At 47.7% G+C, this 21,314-nt stretch overlaps 1 protein-coding gene across 1 annotated transcript; it reads right to left on the bottom strand.

Moving 5' to 3' along the window:
- Positions 1 to 1,625: 1,625 nt before the first annotated feature.
- Positions 1,626 to 19,513, bottom strand: LOC125748937 (potassium/sodium hyperpolarization-activated cyclic nucleotide-gated channel 3). Its single transcript, XM_049025665.1, has 8 exons — positions 17,092 to 19,513; positions 11,826 to 12,255; positions 8,212 to 8,373; positions 6,528 to 6,746; positions 5,915 to 6,061; positions 5,422 to 5,662; positions 4,408 to 4,572; positions 1,626 to 4,314 (listed from the first exon to the last, which is right to left on the bottom strand). The coding sequence occupies exons 1-8, from the start codon at positions 17,664 to 17,666 to the stop codon at positions 2,786 to 2,788; spliced, it is 3,468 nt and encodes a 1,155-aa protein (XP_048881622.1). The 5' UTR covers positions 17,667 to 19,513; the 3' UTR covers positions 1,626 to 2,785.
- Between the last annotated feature and the right edge of the window lie 1,801 nt (positions 19,514 to 21,314).

The raw sequence follows: 21,314 nt of genomic DNA, 5'->3' as shown, positions 1-21,314 counted from the left end.
CAGATTGTAGAGGTGGTGGGTCCAAGCAACTAGAGGATGTGGAACCAACCAATCAGATGTCTTAGTCTCGCCTCCTCTAGTTGCTTGGACCCACTTCCTCTACAATCTAATTGGCTAGTTCTCTGAACCAACTTCATTCTGCCCTCAGAACAGCTTTGTTTAAGTAAAACTCCTACGAGCGATGATTTGTGTCTTTCTGTACTGTTTGTATATGTAGTTTACATATTCTCCTAGCACCATGGGGCTCAGGGGATCGAGGTGGTATGGTCATGATCAGAAGGTGACTGGTTCAAATCCCCAGGTCAGTAGAGTGATTTCACTGTTGGGCCCTTGAACAAGGTCCTTAATTCCCAACTTCTGCAGGGACTGTCTGACCCTGCTTTTTCAAACAAGGTATGTTGTATTGGATAAAAGCATCTGTTAAATAAAATATAAATATTTTTGTGACTAAGTTGGCACCCCTTAGAAACACCCCATGTTCACCTGAATGTTTGTGTACCCTGCCATGGGCTGGTATCCCATCCAGGGTGTTTCCTTCTTTGTGCCCTGCCATGGGTTGGTATCCCATCCAGAGTGACTCCTGCTTTTTTCCCTACTATGGACTGGTGTCCAATCCATGAAATTTCTTGCTTTGTTCCCTGTCACAGATTGGTATCCCATCCAGGGTGTTTCCTTCTTTGTGCCCTGCCATGAGCTGGTATCCCATCCAGGGTGTTTCCTTCTTTGTGCCCTGCCATGAGCTGGTATCCCATCCAGGGTGTTTCCTTCTTTGTGCCCTGCCATGGGCTGGTATCCCATCCAGGGTGTTTCCTTCTTTGTGCCCTGCCATGGGCTGGTATCCCATCCAGGGTGCTACCTGCTTTGTTCCCCAGGATAGACTGACTGTGACCCAGGATAATCAGTTAAAGAAGACAGATGGAATAGTACAAATGTTCTCTGTTCAGCATCTTAATACTTACAGAAATCTGTTTTCGTATAAAGGATTAAGGACAAAATGTTTAGCTGCAATTTCAGGAAGCGGCCATCTTCATTTTGATTGGATGTCTGTGGAGCTCTGTGTGGCCACTGCAATCCCAGTCAATCCTATAACATCATACACACCCCCCAGACTATAAGCAATGTTACAGGAAATAGAGTCATTTTTAAGTACCTACTTTACAGCTCATCCATTTCAATAATAGAGTACACAGGGTTTATCCTTGAAAGCATGAAGCTTTAGGAAAGGTAAAGGTAAACTGGACTGACACACACACACACATGCAGGACATGTAAGGTACCATGTTTAGTCAGGCTGTTTTTTTCATCACTTTCACAATTTTGGTTGTTTCATATTCAATCATATTAAATGAAACTCCCTTTACCGACCCCCCCCGCCTCCCCCACTGCCCCTGGTAGGTTTGGGATGATTCTTTTCTGAAGGAAAACCAGTTCTGTATTCTATCTTTCAAATGTCTCTTGTTCCAGGTTCGCAGCCCTACTGAAAAAATGCTTCACTCCTGCTTCTCTTTAATGTACAAATGGCCGTTTTAAGTTGTGCCGAATTCAAACTGTGGTATGTCCCCTCCTTGATCTCCCTTGTGCACCACAAGCCCCCAAAAAACACTACTGACAACAGTAGGACAAGCTTTGATTTACTCACTTTATTGTGAATTTTCTAATTAACAGCTGTAACGTTCCATCCACGCTGCTTTGGGCCAGAAGTCTGTATTAAATCTGAAAAATCTGGGCTCAGTCAGTCCAAGGATTACAAACCCCAAGCAAAAATTGTAACACAGATTCAAATAGCAACGATGCCAAAAGAATTTCAATAAATTCACCGAAATTAAGGTTTTTCCCGGAAAGTACACCTGAGGTCTGACATAATCAATTTAATCGTTCAATTCTAAGAGAAACGGCTCTGAAGAACCTTTATATGATTGTTTGTTGGTTTTAGAGATGAGCCCTTTTGAATTCAGCAATTCTGCAATATTTTTAGGTGCTGACCCTCATCTCTGTCACCTTTGTAGCTTATTTTCATTCATTCAGAAAAGCTAAAGCTGCAGTAACAAATAAAAATAAAACATTTGGTCCTTAAATTTACACAGTCTAGGCAACATGGTATCATAATTTTAAAAAGCGACCCTATTTTAACATCAGTACAAGACATCAAAGGAGAGCTCTGAATAGGACAAAGAGGAGGCAGAAAATGGGGGAGGGGGGACACAGGGGAGGGAGACACAAAAGCATAAAAAGCCAGAAAGAGGAAGAGACATGAGAAAAGAGAGGGGGGGGGGGGGCTAATACAAACTCACACTGTGAATGAGGAAGCAGGTAAAACACAGTTTAGTTACAGCAGTTAGTTGATGTGAACCTCTGTGTCTTATTGGTCCAAAGCTAACACCACACATCTGGGACAAGAGACCACTAGTGGATTGCTCCTATTTTTAATGACCAATATATGAATCACTACAGTGTTCTTTTTATATCATCATTATAGTTATTATTATTATGGTGAAAGGATTTACACTTTGGTAGGAAATAAAATATGGGACCAGGGATATGGGGGGGGGGCGAGGGGGTGGGTCTGCAATCCCAGACGACCTCGGAAGGAACAACAGTCGCCGCTCATCTCCCACAATGATCATTTTTGTGAGTTCTTATCCGTCTTTTCCACGTTGATGTCTGTCTAGTCCTGCCCCCCCGCAGCTCTTCCCGATAGTCACAGATACACTATGTAGGCGAACAATCAGTACTGAACGCATCCTCAGCTCCCTAGTGGGCTGGTCTCTGCTGCTCTCCGCTTGTCTTACATGTTGGCAGGAAGTTTGTGCCTCAGGGCCTCGGTCTCTTTCCGGGGAAGGGGCATCCCTGTGTCTTTGCCTGCCCCCTTGGCAGGAGCTGAGGGGACCGGGGAGGTCAGACCCGGCGCAGGAGGGGTTTGGGACATACTGGGAGCCATCTGGGCGGCGAGAGTGACGCAGGGGAGAGGGGACAAGGGCGGCGGGGTAGGGGAGGGCTTGGGGCATGGGCTCTGGGGAAGAACCGGAGTGAGAGAGGAAGGGGTTGGGAGAGCAGAGAGAGGAGGGGATATTGGGAGGGAGGGAGATGCTGAGGAGGCGCTGGGGCACAGTGCTGAGGGGGGCAGTGGTGAACCGGCAGTCGGGGTTGGAGTCGAGGACCGGGGAGGGGAGGCAGAGCGTGAGGCAGGTGCGGCGATGGGTTTGGGCTGCTGGGCTTGGGGAAGGCTGGGCTTGGGGCAAGAGGACTGAGGAATGGTGGAATTGGGGGGACCCAGAGGGGTAGCCAGGCAGGGGTGTGCTTGGGACAGCAGCGTGAGAGGGGTTTGGGTCAGCGTCTGCTGATGGACCGGCGGGGCATTGGTGCTCAGCACCCCCGCACTGCCCCCTCTGGCCAGTTGCCCTGACGCTAGAAAGGGCGCTGCTAGTAAGTTTCCCCCTGAGGCTTTGCGGTGCAGTGGGGGGCACCCCTGTACGCCAGCCCAGCCCCTGTGAGGCAGCGTAGGCTGAGACGCGGAGAGCAGCCTGGCCTCCTGTGTCAGCCTGCCCAAGGCTGGCAGCCCCTGTGTGCTCCCACCCCCGTGACGCAACAGGGCCTCTTTCGCCTTCTGCTGGCCAGACCCATGAGCACGGGTATCAGTGCACTTGTGCAGGGCCGAAGTAGCGGGCGAGGAGCCGTCGGCACGGAGGCGCAAGCTGTAGTGGAGTGTCCGACTCGGAGTTGGCATGGAGGACGTGGGCACTCCACTCGTTACAGCGCCCCCTGCTGGTGTGGGGGCCAAGGGCGAAGGAGAGGGCGTGGAGCCAACAGAGGCAGAGGGGACCCCTCTTGGGGACAGTCCTCCCACAGTCCCAATCAGGGAGCCAACCGACTGGCGGGGGTGTAGGACTGGGGGCCGGGGGGGTGAGAGGGGGCAGGTAGAAGGCGAGGGTGAGATGGGCAGAGGGGCAGGGAGGAAGAGCGCCGCCCCCAGAGCGTGCTGCTGCTGGTGCATCAGGGCAATGGCCACGTTGGTAGTAGCAGCTGCCGTCTGTAAGGGGGCGTGGACTAGGGGTGCCCAAATCAGGGGGTGTGGCCTGGGAGAGATAGCACCCCCTGCTGCCTCCGCCCGCCCCCCCCCCGGGACCCCGCCATCCTGGGTGGGCATACTATCATGCTTGACGATCTGCTGCACCAGGATACTGTCGCAGGAGCCTAGGGTCACGTTGCCAGCGGCGCCTCCGCCCCGGCTGCCGGTGCCTCCTCCCCGCCCAGTGCTACTCCCGGCGACAGACCCTCCCTGAGACGCCTTCCTCAATAGGATGGAGTTCTTCTTGCCTGGAGACATAGAGACAAATTCCAGAGATTTTCAGCCCCAGTTGAAGTGGAGCCTGCCATGAGGAGATTGACTGGTGGCACTGAGCACGTTACCTATGCGGTCGAGGCGGTCCACAGCCACAGTCTCGAAAGCCCGCCGCATCATGGGGTGCTCCTCCAGCACCTCATTGAAGCTGTCCACTGACAGAGAGTAAAGACGGCAATAGGTATCTGCCCGAACACTGGCCGTGCGCCTCCCCCTCGTCAGCAGGCAGATTTCTGAGGGAGAGGAGGAGAAAGAGGAGAAGGGTGGATGGAGGGGAGGGGAGGATGACCACCAGGCAGCAGAAATGGAAAGAAGCAGAAAAAATTATCCCTCCATCCTCTACACCTAGTTCCAAAAAAAATAGCACTAGCCGGGGAGCCTCTATGCCACCTGATAATACAAACATAAACAAACACAAACAAATGATAAATGGCACAAATAAACACAAAAAATTGCATAGAACAAACAACAAATGATATATAGAACAAAGAAGAATGGCACAAACAAGCACAAGCAGAAGCAAATGATATTCAGAACAAATGAACGATAAGCACACAAACAAATATACACAAACAAATGATATACAGAACAAACAAACAAGCACAAACAAGCATCAACAAACTGCTTTCTTATATGTTGTTTACTTTTTCTCCCACGTTCTCTCCCGCCAAGATGGGAACTGAGCACACCTGCCTGTAAAGAGCATGCACCTGCTATCATGCTCCTGCCTCAAGCCGCTGTGACGCGAGAGCAGGTGTGTTTACGGAGTGGCAGGCAGCTCGCCGCTGACATGTCCCCGGGAGACGGTGACAGAGAAAACCCGACCAGGTTATACTCCCCAGGCGAAAGCCATGACAGATATGTTCCACAGACTTACAGATCTAACTCTCTCAGTGCTGGGAAATGACATAATCCACGTGACATTCAGAAGGAGCAGTGATATCCTGTGATATCACGGGGGGGGGGGGGGGGGGGGCATAATTAGATTTTAGGAGGACCTCCATGGTTTATAAGGCACAGAGTACCGATTCCTCCGGTGACGCCCAAGTGCAGGTAGTGTAACGCCTGCCCCAGCCACTCACCGCCAAAGTAGGAGCCATCGCTCAGCTTGGTCTCCTTGTTGCCGCGGGTGAGCACACTGACACGTCCATGCTGGATGAAGTACATCTTGCGGCCCACGGTTCCCTCACGGATGATGAAGTCACCCGGCTGGAAGACCTCGAAGCGCAGTTTGGTCAGCACTGCCGTCACGAAGTTGGGGTCAGCATTGGCAAACAGGGGCATGTTGGCCACCAAGCTTCTGCAGTTGAAGCTCACGATCTCCTGAAGGAGGGGTGTGGGATGACGGGGGAGGTTAAGGTGTCTCTGGAAGCAACTCACCCCCTCCAAAGTTACCGTAACAACACTCAGGCAAAATCAAGCTTCTGCAGAGGACCTTCACCCGAGACGTACTTATTTTAATTAATGAAGGTCTACCGTTTCCTCGTTTAAACGCAATTTACTACAGTCAAGATCCAGAAGTGCAGAGCGTAGGCTTTACGTGAGGGAGCAGAAGTAAGAAAAGTCGGGACAGACCTCTTTGAGGGGGTCGCTCAACTCTCCCAGGATGTTCTCCTCGTCGAACATCTTGCCCTGGTACCGGTGCTCATAGTACTCATGGATCTTCTGCCTCACGTCCGATGGCAGCTTGTGGAAGGACATGTACTGCTCCACCTGCTTATACTGTGAGCATGGATACATGGGGCTAATCATTTGTGCCTCTCCATTCCTCATGCTTAAAAGCTCATTGATGTCTTCCTGGTGCTAAGTCTCAGCTCAGCACCCACCAGGCGGGGTACAGATCACGTTTACTCCAGGCCTGGATCAAATGTTTAGAACACAAAATAACAAAGAAGGCAGCTTTGGTCTTTTGACTGCTGGAGGACCCTGGAGCAGCCATAGGAGTACAGTGGGTTACAGGGAGAGCAGGGCAACTCCTCACACAGTGTGGAGGCGAGATTCGCCCCATAAACCTTGGGGATGTGAGGAGACCATGCCACCATATTTGTGATCAGTACTATTAGTAGTAATTTATAAATCAACAAAGAGCTGGAACAACAACTGCATCTAGCGAAGAACATTGGCCCTTTTGATAACGGTCTAAAATGCTGAATGTTACGGATCTGGGAGCCGGACATGGCGGGGATACCTTCTCCTGGTACTGGCGCCGGGAGGAGTCGAGGGACTGGATGAGAGCGGTAGCATGACCGATGAACATGGCGTAACAGGTGGCACCCACGATCATGCTGAGCATGGTGAGCCAGACGTCCGTCATGCCCTCGGGGGCCTGGGCACCGTAGCCGATGCACAGCATGTGACTCATGGCTTTGAAGAGAGCGTAGGAGTACTGCACACCCCACGTGTCATTCTGGAGGCGGGGGGGTGGGGGCAGAGAGACAGGGAGAGACAGACAGACAGAGAGCGAGAAAGAGAGAGAGGGAGACAGACAAGGAGGGAGGGAGAGGAAGGGAGACAGACAGACAAAGAAAGGGAAACAGAGAGGGAGACAGAGAGGGACAGAGAGAGGGACAGGGAATGAGTGAAAGAGAGGGATATAGTGAGACAGAGACAGAAGGAGAGAGAGACAGCAAGATAGAGAGGGGCAGCAAGAGAGACAGAAAGGGAGAAGAAGACAGAGAGAGAGGGACAGACAAAGGGAGGGAAAGAAATATAGGGGCCGAGAGAAAGGTATAAAGAGAAAGAGAAGAATATAGTGAGACAGAAAGAAGGAGGGACAGAAAGAGAGCAACAGAGAGAAAGAGGGAGGGAGGGAGGGAGAGACAGAGAGAGCAAGAAAGACAGGGAAGGGAGAGAGGGAGAACGAGACGGAGAGGGACAGAGACGGGGATAGAATGAGAAAGAGGGAGAGAACAAGAGAGGGAGGGTGAGAGTGAGAGAGGGACGTGCAAACGAGAAGGTGAGGTGAAGTGAGAGATTACTCCTGAGTGTTTGTCAGGCGAGAGCCTTATGGAAGTTTCCTGTTGCGAGCAGACAGGGGAAGCATAAGGCAGACAGAGTAATTACTCCAGTGAGTCCACAAGTGGCTTTTTCCTGCGTTTGTGTTCAGTCTGGCTGTGAATCGCGTAACATACATTCAGTGTTATATTGGTCGCTTGGATTTGCACTCCCAGGGGCCAATTATCGCCTGGTTTAGATCTAAGCAGTCCAGATGGAAAGTCGCTCCTTCTGGGGATCTCAGAGCGTCAGCTGTGTGGCAACTGTTACCGTAGCAACAACAGGAGAGGAAAGCCTGCTGCTCTGTGAGTCAGCTATTCACAGGAATGTGGGGGGGGGGCATCCTTATTTCAATCAAATCAATCATCACACTTAATTGGAAAATTTCTGCTCAGTCAATCTACTCCTAAAAGGCGTTTGCTGACACTCACACATACCACACACACGCGCCTGTAGTGAGGCAGACACGACCGGCTGCACGCAAATTAATATCTACAGGTCTGCCTGGTGTAAATATGCGCAGATGGGCATGGACACCCTGGTAGCACACACACACACACACACACACTGTCCACATATTCATATCTTTGTGAGGACTCTCTATTCAATTCTATGGTGAAATGCCCTAATCCAACAATGACAATCTTAACCCCTACGCAGCCCTAACCTTAACCATAATTAACCAAACAAAATACAAGACTTTTGGCATTTTTAGGTTTTTGATTACAGTCACAGATTTTTATAAAATGGAGTTTCCCCTTGTGGGGACCAAAAAAAATGGTCCCCACAATGGCAAAATAACATACTATCACCACATGGTGGCGACGTGCAATATACAGATTACCTGTGCAAAAACACAGACACACACACACACTCACCACCATGTCGTTCTTGGACACCCAGCAGTCGGGGGGGAATTCCTGCAGCATGGGCACCAGGAACTGCAGGCAGCCGTCCCAGTGACACAGCAGGAGCATCATGCCGATGAGGTTGACGATGCGCACCATGGCGCTGGCCAGGTCGTAGGTCATGTGGAAGATCTGCAGGCGGGGAGGGGGGGGATGAGTCAGGGGCTCGGCGGGGGGGGGGGGGGGGGGGGACACTCCCTCTGCTACCAGTTCCTGTCCCGCCTCTCCACATGCCTATAACTGCAGCCCAGCCTTCCCTAATAATACATGAAATGTGTGAAAGGTAAGCTTTACATTAAGGGGACGCTCAGAACCACACATACACTGTGGGTAATGTAGTGACAGCAAGATGCTACTACTGAGGCCCTGTTCACACCAGGGACTAACATGCATCCTGGGTCACCTGATCACAAGTGGATTGTGCGAAACACAGGTGTGAACACACCCAAAACGTATCAGGATCTGATCGCTCAAACCACATTCGGAGATGGTTTGGGGCACGTGGCCACATTCTTATAGCAGTATGAATGCGAATGTGTCTTGGGCCACGCTGAAGGACTGCCTACTCAGCTGACTCCTTCGTGTGGACTTGAGTACCTATGCGCCAGCGATATCTGTCATATGATTTATACTGAACAAAAATATAAACGCAACACTCTTGTTTCTGCTCCCATTTTTCATGAGATGGACTTAAAGATCTACAATTCATTCCAGATACACAATATTACCATTTCTCTCAAACATTTCTCACAAATCAGTCTAAATGTGTGATAGTGAGCACTTCTGCTTTGCTGAGATAATCCATCCCACCTCACAGGTGTGCCACATCAAGATGCTGATCTGACATCATGGGTAGTGCACAGGTGTACCTTATACTGCCCACAATAAAAGGCCACCCTGGAATGTGCAGTTTTTTGCTTTATTGGGGGTCTGGGGACTCAGAACCGGTCAGTATCTGGTGTGACCACCATTTGCCTCATGCAATGCAACACATCTTCTTCGCATAGAGTTTATCAGATTGTCAATTGTGGCCTGTGGAATGTTGGTCCACTCCTCTTCAATGGCTGTGCGAAGTTGTTGGATATTAGTGGGAACTGGTACACGCTGTCGTATACGCCGGTCAAGCACATCCCAAACATGCTCAACGGGTGACATGTCCGGTGAGTATGCTGGCCATGCAAGAACTGGGACATTTTCAGCTTCCAAGAACTGTGTACAGATCCTTGCAACATGGGGCCGTGCATTATCTGTCTGAGTGGCTGGTCTCAGACGATCTTGGAGGTGAACCTGCTGGATGTGGAGGTCCTGGGCTGGTGTGGTTACACGTGGTCTGCGGTTGTGAGGCCGGTTGGATGTACTGCCATATTCTCTGAAACGCCTTTGGAGACGGCTTATAGTTGAGAAATGAACATTCAATGCACGAGCAACAGATCTGGTTGACATTCCTGCTGTCCGCATGCCAATTGCACGCTCCCTCAATGCTTGTGGCATCTGTGGCATTTTGCTGTGAGACAAAACTGCACATTCCAGGGTGGCCTTTTATTGTGGGCAGTATAAGGTACACCTGTGCACTACCCATGATGTCAGATCAGCATCTTGATGTGGCACACCTGTGAGGTGGGATGGATTATCTCAGCAAAGCAGAAGTGCTCACTATCACACATTTAGACTGATTTGTGAGAAATGTTTGAGAGAAATGGTAATATTGTGTATCTGGAATGAATTGTAGATCTTTAAGTCCATCTCATAAAAAATGGGAGCAAAAACAAAAGTGTTGCGTTTATATTTTTGTTCAGTGTATGTCAAAACATATGTCAGTGCAGAATGGGCCACTGTGTACTAAACTGCACTGTGAACAATGCAGGGGCGGCAGGGTGGTGCAGTGGTTAGCACTATTGCCTCACACCTCTGGGACCGGGGTTTGAGTCTCCGCCTCCGCCTACAAATAGAGGGAGTGGCATGGTGGTACAGTGGTTAGCACTGTTGTCATGTGTGCGGAGTTTGCATGTTCTCCCCATGTCGTCGTGGGGTTTCCTCCGGGTACTCCGGTTTCCCCCCACAGTCCAAAAACATGCTGAGGCTAATTGGACTTGCTAAATTGCCCGTAGGTGTCCATGTGTGAGTGAATGGTGTGTGAGTGTGCCCTGCGATGGGCTGGCCCCCCATCCTGGGTTGTTCCCTGCCTCGTGCCCATTGCTTCCGGGATAGGCTCCGGACCCCCCACGACCCAGTAGGATAAGCGGTTTGGAAAATGGATGGATGGATAGCCTAGATAATAGATATGTTAATAGAAACATACAATAGCAATGTAATTGTTTATATAGTTTTATACTGAGCTCTCTGGGGTCTTGAACTCAGTCCCACTCTACTTTGCTCCTTTTTTTAATGTTTGGCAGATTCTGGAAATTGGAAGTGATTCATCTGCTTATTTGAATAGGTTGCGGGAAAGTGAAATCCGATTACAAATGGTCAGTCGAGGCACATGCGCCGGTGCATGTTAATACCAGCTGAGAACAGGGTTGAGAGATACTCCAGGTCTCACAACTCACAGAGGTGACTGGGTCGTGCAAATGAGCTGCTTTAGGCAGCGGAATTTTTAAGCAAGGAGAAAAAAATCACCAAAGAAAAAGAAGGAAAAAGGCATGAACTTCGTACAAAGACGGCTGCGGTTATGCTGAAATCAGCACTACAATTCACACTCTAACGGAGTTCATCCAGCAAGGATAAAATGTGACTCTCGTGCCTTTGAGACCACTTTAGAGTGGGAGGGGATGATCGTGGGCTTCAAACAAGTGGAATCTAGTGGAATTCAACTAAGTAATCAGCAGGTTGCTAGCTTAACCATCCAGCAGTGAATGATGATTCCACCAACTCAGGTATGAAGGCAAACCTTGTGTCGGTATTCGAAATGCATTTTGCATTGTTAGATTTTAACAGCGTGAGCTAGCAGGAGCTGCCATTAGCTAGGTTGGACGGCATCCCACAAGATAGCACCTGCCAGCCGGGACCGAGCGAGCAGAGATGCATGATTTAACTGGCAGCTTCATGAGCTATTTGATGGTACTTCCTGCAGTGGGATCCCTGTTGCTCAACACTGCCGTTGACTGATGTCAATCTGAATAATTAATGTATCAGTCGTCTGTACTACATGAAACATCGGGAAATCTCAAAAATCTTTTCTCTAACTTTTAAAGTGGTTTGCATCTTGTTTATTACAGAATTTATAGACACCATGCTATAGATGTTTCTCAATACCAAGAGCGCAAAAGATCATACTTGTGGTCTTGGCAAGACCAGTCTTACTAACTTGCCTCCCAAGAACGAACTGGGGCCACAATGAATCATGAGACTGGTCTCACTCAGCAAGAATGCAACCAATGTATCTTTGATACTTGGGGTGGAGCAAGAGCAACACCCAGGGATTTTTACCATCTTCTGTACTTCTGATCTTAGTATTGGAACTGGTCTTCGGCAATGGAAGACAACATCAAACAGGTACATGAGAACACAAGTACGGTCAAGTATGCATATTGAGAAACACCCTATGGCTACTTCTCCATGAACTCTGACCTCTCACCCCTCACCTCTTCCCATTGGTGGATGTAGCGTATGAGCCTGGACAGCCGCAGCAGCCTCAGAAGACTGAGAATCTTGGTGAAGCGGACGATGCGCAGGGCGCGGGCGGTGCGGTACACTTCCGAGTCAAGCCGAGCCTCCAGGTCCACCATGAAAAAGATGTAGTCCACAGGGATAGAGGAGACAAAGTCCACAAGGAACCAGCTCTTCAGGTACTGACGACGAATGGCTCGTGGATCCAGCAAGATCTCTGTGCTGTCTTCTTTCACGATGCCTGTCCGGAAGTTGAGCACTAGGTCCGCCATGAAGAGAGTATCGGATACCACGTTGAAGATGATCCAGGACGGCGTGTTCTCGTCCTTGAAGAAGGTGATACCCACTGGCAGTATGATCAGGTTTCCCACCATGAGAAGAAGCATCAGGAGGTCCCAGTAGAACCTGGGGAGTGGCGAAGCGGCATGTGGGTCACTATGCTTACCAGAGAGCGAAAGTCTCCAGCTCTCAGCTTCACAGAACAAAACCATTAACAGGTCATAAACAACACCAGTGTAATGAAGCATCCATTGGGATCGGTACCATCGATTGGGATGTCATCGAAGTGTCTTATGGTGTAAATATATCAATAACAATCCCTGCAGGACCCATCACTCACGGCAAAGCACTGCTTACCCTGAAGGTCAACATCCCACCCAGACGGGACACACAAAACTCATCCCCACTTCTCGCTAAAAAGATGCTCACCGACAGACTCTTTGCACACGACAGAAATTAATACCTGAAGAACCTTAGGTTACATCTGTAGAAGTAGCACAGATAGGATCTCCCGTAGAAAATCCTGGACATGATCTAGAGCTAGTAATTAAAGCCCACAAACAGAATGATGTACAGAACAGCATCAGTGCTCTGACACGAGAGACAGCTCGGTGTTGAACAATGTTCCTCATTAAACTCCAGCATTTAATTGTGGTTGGAACTAGTTTTAAAATCAGCAGCGGTTGTGTAGGTCATACATCAGCAGAGGGAGTCTCCTCTTGCCAAGGTTGGATTTCACTGATATGTTCTGCTATGAGATCATGGCGTCGGACTCGCTTCCATTTGAAACACCCAGTGTTAAGCAACACTACACAGTAATCCTGTAGATCGATGTTAAGTGCCAATTACTTGTCAAGGGTGATAATGGGTCCTGTAAAACGTTCACTGACTAATATACGAGTTCAGCCTCCAGTTGAGCACAAACCCTGCCAAAAAAAAGAAAAACAACAACGACTGTATTTGGGGAGGGGAGTCGACTTCATGGTATATATGGTAACAATTTCATAGAAGACATTAAGGTTGAAACAAATAAATTAAATTAAAGCGAGCGGTAACGTGAGCGCCATGTCGTTTATCTATTATTAACTGCCTTTTCTTCAGACCTTTACATATTCAGTTTCATTTACTGTCAAGTTTGTGCCCCGGCGAAAATAAAAAGCGAATCCAGGGGTTCGACAAGCAAGGGTGTAGGTTTGGTTTCAGCACTGATAGGGACCAAAGCACACAGAGCTCTCCCACAATATGTTGGGAACATGTCCCTACCGTCCACACCCAAAGCTACGCCCTTGTGGAAAGGCGTTTTGGGGAGTGTGCTGGCGATGTAAAGACAACTCAAAAGCCCAATTCCACCCTACGCATTGACCGCGACTCTCAGAATAATTCCTCCCAAGCGCAATTTATTATTGAAATATATACATATATATGATTTTTTTTAAATAATCTTTCTCTAATTGATCTATTCCATACCGTAGCCAACCACCCAAACATCCCTATCCGGTCGTACCGCTGATGCATCATGGGAAAGCTAACGCCTCCACCCACCTGATGCACCATTTCGGCGTCTGACTGGTGGCCAGCTAACCCGGCGGCCTCGAAGCCCCGTCCGTGCCCATAGGAAGTCCGCTAAATATGCCTCTCCCTGCAGGAGAGCTGCTACTCACGGCTGGATCCTGGCATAATCCAGACGGAAATCAAGGTCTGAGCCGTAGGACCCGGCATTAAAGCTGTTATTTTTTGCCTGACCATTCAGATATCCAAATCCGAGGTGAGCCATAAAACAGGCAGAATGCAATTTCAATCTGGTCAAATCCAACAGCGTTGCCAACTCTCATGCATCTGGCGTGACACTCACGCTTTCTGAATCTCAAGCTCACCAAGAAATCTTACGACAAATCGGTATTATTCCATTCCAAACCTAAAATTAGCTAAATCAAAAGCGTTGGAGCAGTTTGCAAACCCCACAGACTATTTACAAGGTAATAAAACTGTCACATACATGAAAACATGTGCAGACTTGTCTTACATTGAAAATCTCAAGCCAGCCAGTCAGCAACCCAGATATAGTGAGGGGAGAAATTATTAATTATATAATATTATATTATATTATATTATATTATATTATATTATATTATATTATACCAATATCCGGTGTATTGAAATTGAACAAAAATACTGTCTTCATTACACTTGGAGAGTTAATTTCATATGAATGTCTCTAGTAAGGTAGTAAAGCAAACTAATCTACCAGCTACACGAAAGAGATTAAATGCATGGAGTCCCCTGTCGCCTATCGAAAATCCATTTGATCCCAGTAGCCGAGGACCCCTGTTCCATCAATAGTGCTGTCCTGCACGGCCTTCGGTCAGCTGTCTCCGTATTCAGCTCACAGTTCGCGGTTCGGCCGATTCGGCTCAGACACAGAACCAGCGGTCCGACCGAACCCACACAGCGGTTCCGCTTGACAGCCCCGAAATGAGGCAGCACTTCCCAGAGCATCAACCTTAAAAGAGAACCGAAATTCAATCACATTCCTTATAATTACTTTCCTAAATGGCGGGGACACTCTCCAACAAAAATAAATCAAAATTAAAGGAGACTGAAATTAACATAAACACAACACGCATATCTGTATACCTTACTTACAGTGATTAATATTAATTTATTTAACGCGAGCTTTTAACGCCTTGGTGACAGTCCATTAAGTGTTTATTTCTGAGTGCTTTGACATAGAAGAATACATCGTACTGCCAGTGCTCAATCATAATAAGTTTGCTCCATTTATTTACATTAAATAAGTCACAGGACAATCAAAAGTGCTCTTTACATAGCCATAGCAGATCAGGTGTGACCTCACATATTTTTGTCATGCATACATTTATACCGTCCTAAGGGTACAAAATGAGCTCCTAAAAAAGAAACAAAGAAAAAAAAAACAATTTAAAGAAAATTGTAAGCTATTAAATCTAAAACATATAAACATGTATTTCCTGTAATATGAGACAACAGTTTTGCTGCCTGCAAGCGACCAATCGTCAGGATGTTCGAAAATTCTCTACCTTTATTCTGCCAATATTATTGCATACAACTTGAAAATTCTCTTTGAGAAACACACATTTCTGATACGCAAACGGATGATATCTGCTATTCTCGTATCCATTTTAAAGGTGTGCTTTTCCACTCGTATCAGAAATGTACACCAACCTCAACCGCTACGCACTATACCCTATCAAACAATAATATCCGTGTCTTTATGTATGTGACGGGCGATATGGCTGTAGTGTAACTGCCAGGGGGAAAAACATTTGTAGCTTAACATTGTCCTGTCGGTACAGTGTCACCTCTTCCGCACAACCCAATACTATGATTTACACTTGAGAACAGATACAGGACAGAGGCTCGCTATCCGGCACCACCTTCATACCACACTATCCGTTTAGTTAGCCACGTATTCGTTGCCTGCCCAGACAAAAGACAGCTCTTATGCTAATTATGTACTATTAAGCATGTGCCGACCATGTGAAACCGGAGATCTGTGAGAAAATCTGCTAATTATATTACAGTGGTCAGAGGAGGAGTAAGCAAACTGAATTGCGTTTTGATGCGCTTTCTTATTCTAACACGTACTGCACGTATCTCAACTATGTATTAGGCTACTTTTCTTTTCATAAGGTTTGTCATATGTAGATAATGTAGTCATGTAATGAGCACGATTAAACACCAAAACCAACTCAAGAAATAAAGAAGTATCCGTTATTACAGACTAATATATGAAAGGAGTTTAAGGAGTGGCCGCTAGTTCTGAGGTATAAAATCGAAGATGGCAATTTTAAACCACATGTAAGCTGCTTAATTCCGTAAAACGACCGCTTGTGCAGCTAGAGGCCTCGTTCACCGAGTAAATGTCAGAAATGGATCTTTAAGGACAGGCATTTAAAGGACATCTGTAAAGGACGCAGACTCTGTCTGCATGTAATACATGTAATAAAAGGGCGGGCGTCATCATGTTAAATCCCAATTTTGCAACAGATTCTGTCCATACATTAATGAATAATCAAACATCAGGACTTCCACTCGCTGACAGTGTCAGATGGAAAAAAGAAATATATACCTAAGCGTATTTTAGAAAATATTCTCGTCATTAAGATTTCAAATCGTGTATTAAAATGTTTTACCTTCACTTCAAGGCAGCTTGCCTGATTTCATCACATTAATGTAATTTACATGTATTTGCATAATAACAAAATCCAACTGACAGCCAGTAGGGGGAGCTTTACATCGGTCACGGATTTACCAAGCTGTCACGTCAGCATCATTTAAAGGCAAAGCAGTAAACCGAGATCTCCATGAACTCAAAGTGTTAAACAAGCCGACATCTCCCGCTATACAACTAATGAGACGTGCTGGATCAGTCTAGACTGGAATATCTAGAACAACCATAAAAAGTCCTGCTGGGGGCCCAACCCAGACACTGGACTGCTTATGGCCAACAAAGAGTCTCTGGACTCTAGTCTTATTATATATAGTAACGCCTTGCTTGGTCTAGAACTGATTGTACTCCCTTTAAACCCAAATGGCTTTTCCACTGCTCATGGCTCGCTGTCCCCATCCCCCAGCCCTGCCTGTTAGTGCAATCCTCTGTTTATTCATAGTTCCACATATCACTGCTCTCCTGCTTACCCACTCAAATATTCAGATCCCTGCCACCTGAACCCCCATCTCTTTCTCCTCTTTCTTCTTGTTAGTGCACCACAAACAGTGATTTATTTCTGAAGTCACATTTTATAAGTTATACGTTTTAATACGGCAGGAAGTTGACCTGAGAAACCGGATGGATCCTGCTGGAACCCAAGCCGCAAACTTTTAGGAGTTCACGCTGATTCATGGCCATCACTACGTCACCAAATATAATTTTTTATTTTCCCAGTGCTTCAACTGAACTCTCCAGTGCCCCCCGGCTGCTACCTGAAGTCGCTGTAAGGGTGGATGATCCACGACCCCGCAGACTTTAACCGCTCCTGTTCCATGGCCACAGCCTTGTGACTCCCAAACATGCGCAGGGAGAACTTGTTCACGCCCGGCTGAAGCATGGCCCCAAACTGGCGCTGGATGAAGGTGGACTGGTTGGAGTAGCTGTAGTCCTCCCCGTCTAGGATAGCCTCGGGGGTTCCAGCGGCGTTGGAATTGCAGGTGGTGGTAGTGGTCGTCTCAGGACCGGCAGCCACCACCATGACCCCCGTGCCCGTGGAGGAGGTGGAGGCCAAGGCCGCTCGGGACGCAGTGAATCCCACGGAGCGCTGAGGAAGGGGCACCGGGGTAGTGGGAGTCCCTGCTGCTCGGAAGGGGAGGCCATCCCGGCTGGAGCTCATGATGGAGAGCCTCCTCCTGCCAGACTCCCCGCGGTCCCCCTCCAGAGAGGCCTGGGACAGACGGTACCCAGGGGATGGGAGGCTGCCTTTGCTACGCCGCTTGGACTCCCCGTTTCTGGTGGGCCGGCTGTCCCCACCTACTGACCCAGTACCACCCCCAACACCATCCATCTTCAGTGTATAATAATGCAAGGGCAAGTGGGGGCTTTAATCCATCTCTTTAACAGCACACAGGAAATGTGCGGATGCATCCGTCTGTGTTAAGCAATGTACATATTCAGCTTAATAGACAGGCATTATCTTGGACACCTGATGCTGTTTATTGTCCCCAACTGTTTACTTTTTTAACAGCTCCAAAAAAACACAGCTCACACCTCTGCCCTCCCTGTATCTCCAGTGTGTCCCAGCTTCTCTCCTTAGTGCCCTTGGATCTAGCCAATGAAGCTCGCAAAACAGAACTCCCACGCCAAAAAAAAGAAAAGAAAATATATATGTATGACGAGCTCCTGTTTTTCCTCGCGCGTGTCTGCACCGCGATCCCGCTATCATTCTTCCTCCCCCTTGTCCTTGGAGCGCCGCTCATCGACCGAGACCCACCCTCTCCTGACTCTATCCGTCTTTGTCGCTCCTACGCCAGGCATGCTGGCATCGAATCCCCGGCACCGCGTACGGGCGCGCAGCTGTTTTAATCGCTCTTCCGAACCATTATTCCCCCGTCGCCACAAACGTTATAATAGTCTCTTCCCGATTTGTGCATCTTATTTAGGTGTTAATTGCAACGAACTAAAACGCGTCACTTTCTGATATTTTCATCTACAAATGGCAAGGGCACTTGATCGGTGCCGGGAAAGATACGTCGTTCACGACGGATGCGCTTTGGCACGAAGATGCGGGCGCACGCCCGCCGGCTGATTCACACGCGTCCCGATTCATATCGACACGCCGGCAAACGGGCTCACACACCGAGGTACACGCCAGCAAAGCCCAGAGCGGTAATTACCCACGGTAGAGGACGCACGCCGATCGCGGGCTTTGAGCGCTCCCGCTCTCCGAGTCACTCGCAGGTGTCTGAAGCGGGGTTCGATCGGGGGGATGCAACAGGGATGGTCGCGGGCGAATTGAGTTAAGCGAAAAGCACAAGTAAAGGCGCAAAGCGCGACCTAGGCAGATGCTGAAGGTGAGAGTGCTCCGTGCTGCTTGTTTTATATTTCACTGTTGCCTTCGCCCTTCCTCTTCATCTTCCTCCAGTTTTTCGAGCTGTCATCCGGCGCCTCTCGTACTGCTCTCCCGATCTGGCTGTTTACTCTTCTTTTTCCAGGCAAGTTATAATATATATATTTCTCATACATAGATAGCAATCAAATCGCTCCACACAATTGTGATGAACGCACTTTCAAAACGTCCAGTCGTGACAGAAACACGAACCCTTGTTTACGTTTAAAAATCACTATAAGCTAAATAAGTCTTTCAAATCTGCGAAATACTACACCCGAGTGTAAGCCCCCAACCCCGCGCTTTAACCCCGGTGGAGGGTGCGAGTACTTAAATATAAAGAAAGAAATAAAGCAACAAAGGTCTGCATCTCATAGGCTGGTTGTCAAGGCAACAGCATCCCTATCAGCCTTGCCCGGGCTGCATGGCTGACCGCTTCCCCGTCTACGCAGCGCAGGTATGGGACGCGCGTCATCGGCCCTCACAGGGATACGATGAGGGATCTGACGAGGGCGGCGTCGAGGGCGGGGTGCCGGAGGTGGATAGGACGGCTGTGTGGCGAGGGGTGGGCCGCCGTACGGCTCGCCGGGGCCCCGGTTCTCAGAGGCTGCGGATCGGTCGCATAGCTTTATTTTCTTTATGGGAAGCGGCGGTCATCTTGGGTAAAGTAGGTCAGGGGTTTAATGCGATGCCGGTGTGTGCCGACAGCTGCGAAAACGCAGAGGACACGGAAAGTCATCAGGTCTTATTTTTATAAGCAGAAGGTGGAAAGGTACATTTGCCTGCAATAGGACAAAAACTGTACATTTTCCTTACTTTTCCGTAATATTGTAAAGACATAAAATAAAAATGTTTTATTCATGATTTATTCATTAAGTATTAATCGTATTGATTTTACTATAATATACTAAGTATGGTTACGCTATAAAAAGTAACGCAAAAAATCACTCGAAGGCCTGAGGTTGTTACTATTTGTACACATCGATTTAGCTTCAATACCTTGCATAAGGGGTTGCCCGGGCTGCATTGCTGACCGCTTCTCTGTCCACGCAGCGCAGGTACGAGACGCGCGTCATCGGCCCTCACAAGGACTTAAGCGAATTATTGTCTAGCTGCCTCTGTGATACACGTCCGTGTCTTTATCAGTAACTGGGCGGGAACCAAAGCAATACGTGTATAACCCCATTTCCAAAAACGTATCAAAACTATGCAATGATTTATAAATCATATAAACCCACATTTAACTGAAAATAAAACAAAGACAACATATCAAATGTTTTTTTAATTGTTTCATGACAAATACATGTTCAAATCGAATGTGATGTCAGCAACACGTTGTATGTTCATCACTTCTTTTAACAACAATCCATAAACAATTAGGAACTACGGAGGCCAGCTACTGGAGTTTTGAAAATAAAATGTCTCGCTCTTACCTGATATTGGATTTCATCTGCTCAACAGTTTGGGGTCTCCTTTGTCGTATTTTTTTGTTTCGTAACAATGGGCGACAGCTCTGGACTACTGGAGACCGGCATTGACTTGCTGAAATATACAAGGGCTTCTCTGAAAAAGATTATGCCTGGATGGTAGCACATGCTCCAAAATCCAGTTTATATCGTTCAGCATTAACGGTGCCGTCACAGATGTGCAACTACCCAAGCCTTGGGCTCTAATGCCCCCCCATACATCACGGATGCTGCCTTTTGAACTGTCCGCTGATAACAAGCTGGATTGTCGCTCTCATCTTTAGCCCGGAGGACATGGTGTCCATGATTTCCAAAAGGAATTTGAAATTTTGATTTGTCAGACCACCGGACACTTTTCCATTTTGCCTCAGTCCATCTTAAATGAGCTCGGGCCCAGAGAAGTCGGCAGCGTTTCTGGATCATGTTTAGATGTGGTTTCTCCTTTGCATGGTAGAGATTCATCCTGCATTTGTGGATGCAGCGACTGTGTTCACAGACAATGGTTGTCAGAAGTGTTCCTGAGCCCATGCAGTGATTTCTGCTACAGGATCATATCTGTTTTTATTGCAGTGCACCTGTGGACCCAAAGGTCATAACTACACAATACTGGTTTTCGTACTTGTTGCTTGCATACAGGGATTTCTCTGGATTCTCAGAAACTTCTAATGATATTATTTACTGTAGATGTGAGGAACTTGTTGCACTACTTGCCCACGCAGTGTTTCACAGAATTGAGAGTCCCTCCCCATCTTCACTGCACAGAGACTCTGCCTCTCTGGGAGGCTCTTTTTATACCCAATTATCTTACTGACCTGTTGCTAATTAATCTAATTAGTTGTGAGATATTCAACCAGGTGTTTTGATTGTTCATTACACAACGTTTCCAGTATTTTGTAGCCCTTGTCCCAACTTGATGGCATCAAATGCAAATTGGTCATATATCATAAAACAATAAAATTTCTCTTTGAACATCTGATATCGTTGTTATATTTTCAGTTAAATAAGGGTTTATATGATTCGCAAATCACTACATTTTTATTTTCATTGACATTTTACACAGCGTCCCAAGTATATTGGAGATGTGGGCAGTCCACAGCACCCAAGGACTGTGGGGCAGGGGAAGATCAAGGTACTGCAAGGT

This window comes from Brienomyrus brachyistius, chromosome 9 (genome assembly GCF_023856365.1).
Source record: "Brienomyrus brachyistius isolate T26 chromosome 9, BBRACH_0.4, whole genome shotgun sequence".
Classification (NCBI taxonomy): Eukaryota; Metazoa; Chordata; class Actinopteri; order Osteoglossiformes; family Mormyridae; genus Brienomyrus; species Brienomyrus brachyistius.
This window is presented reverse-complemented; position numbering and strand designations above follow the sequence as displayed.

What these genes read in the sequence shown, in the direction of transcription:
- LOC125748937 (XM_049025665.1), bottom strand. Translation starts at nt 17,666, where the DNA reads ATGGATGGTGTTGGGGGTGGTACTGGGTCAGTAGGTGGGGACAGCCGG. An exon ending in ACATCCACCAATGGGAAGAG is followed by an intron (nt 8,374 to 11,825) that starts GTGAGGGGTGAG and finishes CCCCGCCTGCAG; the next exon opens with ATCTTCCACATGACCTACGA. An exon ending in CGATGGCTCCTACTTTGGCG is followed by an intron (nt 4,573 to 5,421) that starts GTGAGTGGCTGG and finishes CCTCTCCCTCAG; the next exon opens with AAATCTGCCTGCTGACGAGG.